This window comes from Halyomorpha halys, unplaced genomic scaffold (assembly GCF_000696795.3).
Source record: "Halyomorpha halys isolate HHAL.00 unplaced genomic scaffold, Hhal_1.1 Scaffold659.1, whole genome shotgun sequence".
In the NCBI taxonomy this organism is placed as follows: domain Eukaryota; kingdom Metazoa; phylum Arthropoda; class Insecta; order Hemiptera; family Pentatomidae; genus Halyomorpha; species Halyomorpha halys.
This window is the reverse complement of record NW_027107174.1, coordinates 417,743-418,339: the sequence shown is the minus strand read 5'-3', so window position 1 is coordinate 418,339 and position 597 is coordinate 417,743. Positions and strand designations below refer to the sequence as shown.

At 43.0% G+C, this 597-nt stretch overlaps 1 protein-coding gene across 1 annotated transcript; it reads left to right on the top strand.

Moving 5' to 3' along the window:
• Positions 1 to 234: 234 nt before the first annotated feature.
• LOC106685110 (uncharacterized) lies at positions 235 to 597 on the top strand. The gene has a single exon (XM_014427623.1). The coding sequence runs from the start codon at positions 235 to 237 to the stop codon at positions 595 to 597; it is 363 nt and encodes a 120-aa protein (XP_014283109.1).

The window sequence follows — 597 nt, the reverse complement described above, 5'->3', positions numbered from 1 at the left end:
TGGGTGATTATCAAGGTGGGTTCCGGCCTAATAGGTCTACTATTGATCAAATCTTCATGCTGAGGCATATCTCTAGGAAGATGAAGGAATATCAGCAGACAATTTGGATGCATTGATTTTTGGGCTGCCTACAATACGATTGTAAGGAGTGAGCTCATAATGGCTTCATAGCGATCATATGAGCCAGTTCATACTGGGGCTTCTTAGCAAACTTACGCAATTAGCAAATTCACAATGGTGAGCACAACCTGCCAGGTAAAGTCCTTTGGATTATCCGAGCCTTTTGAGGTGGAATGTGGCTTAAGACAGAGTGACCCAATAGCTCCTCTCTTGTTTAATATCACTCTACAAGCAATCATAAATAGAGCAGGAATAAATCAGGAAGGAACAGTATTCAGAAAGATGACCCAAGTTCTGGACTATGCAGACGACGTTGTCATCATCGGTAGATTCCTGCAGAGCAATAGGACTGCTTTCAAAGCGATGGATGTCGAAGTAAAAATGATGGGCCTGCATATTAATGGGGGAAAAACCAAGATTATACTGGGTAAGAAGCCTCTGGAGCAAAGGCAGTCGCCTTGTAATGGGCCCCTATAA

Bases quoted from the DNA above. Each gene is read 5' to 3' on its own strand.
- LOC106685110 (XM_014427623.1), top strand. From the start codon at position 235: ATGGTGAGCACAACCTGCCAGGTAAAGTCCTTTGGATTATCCGAGCCT.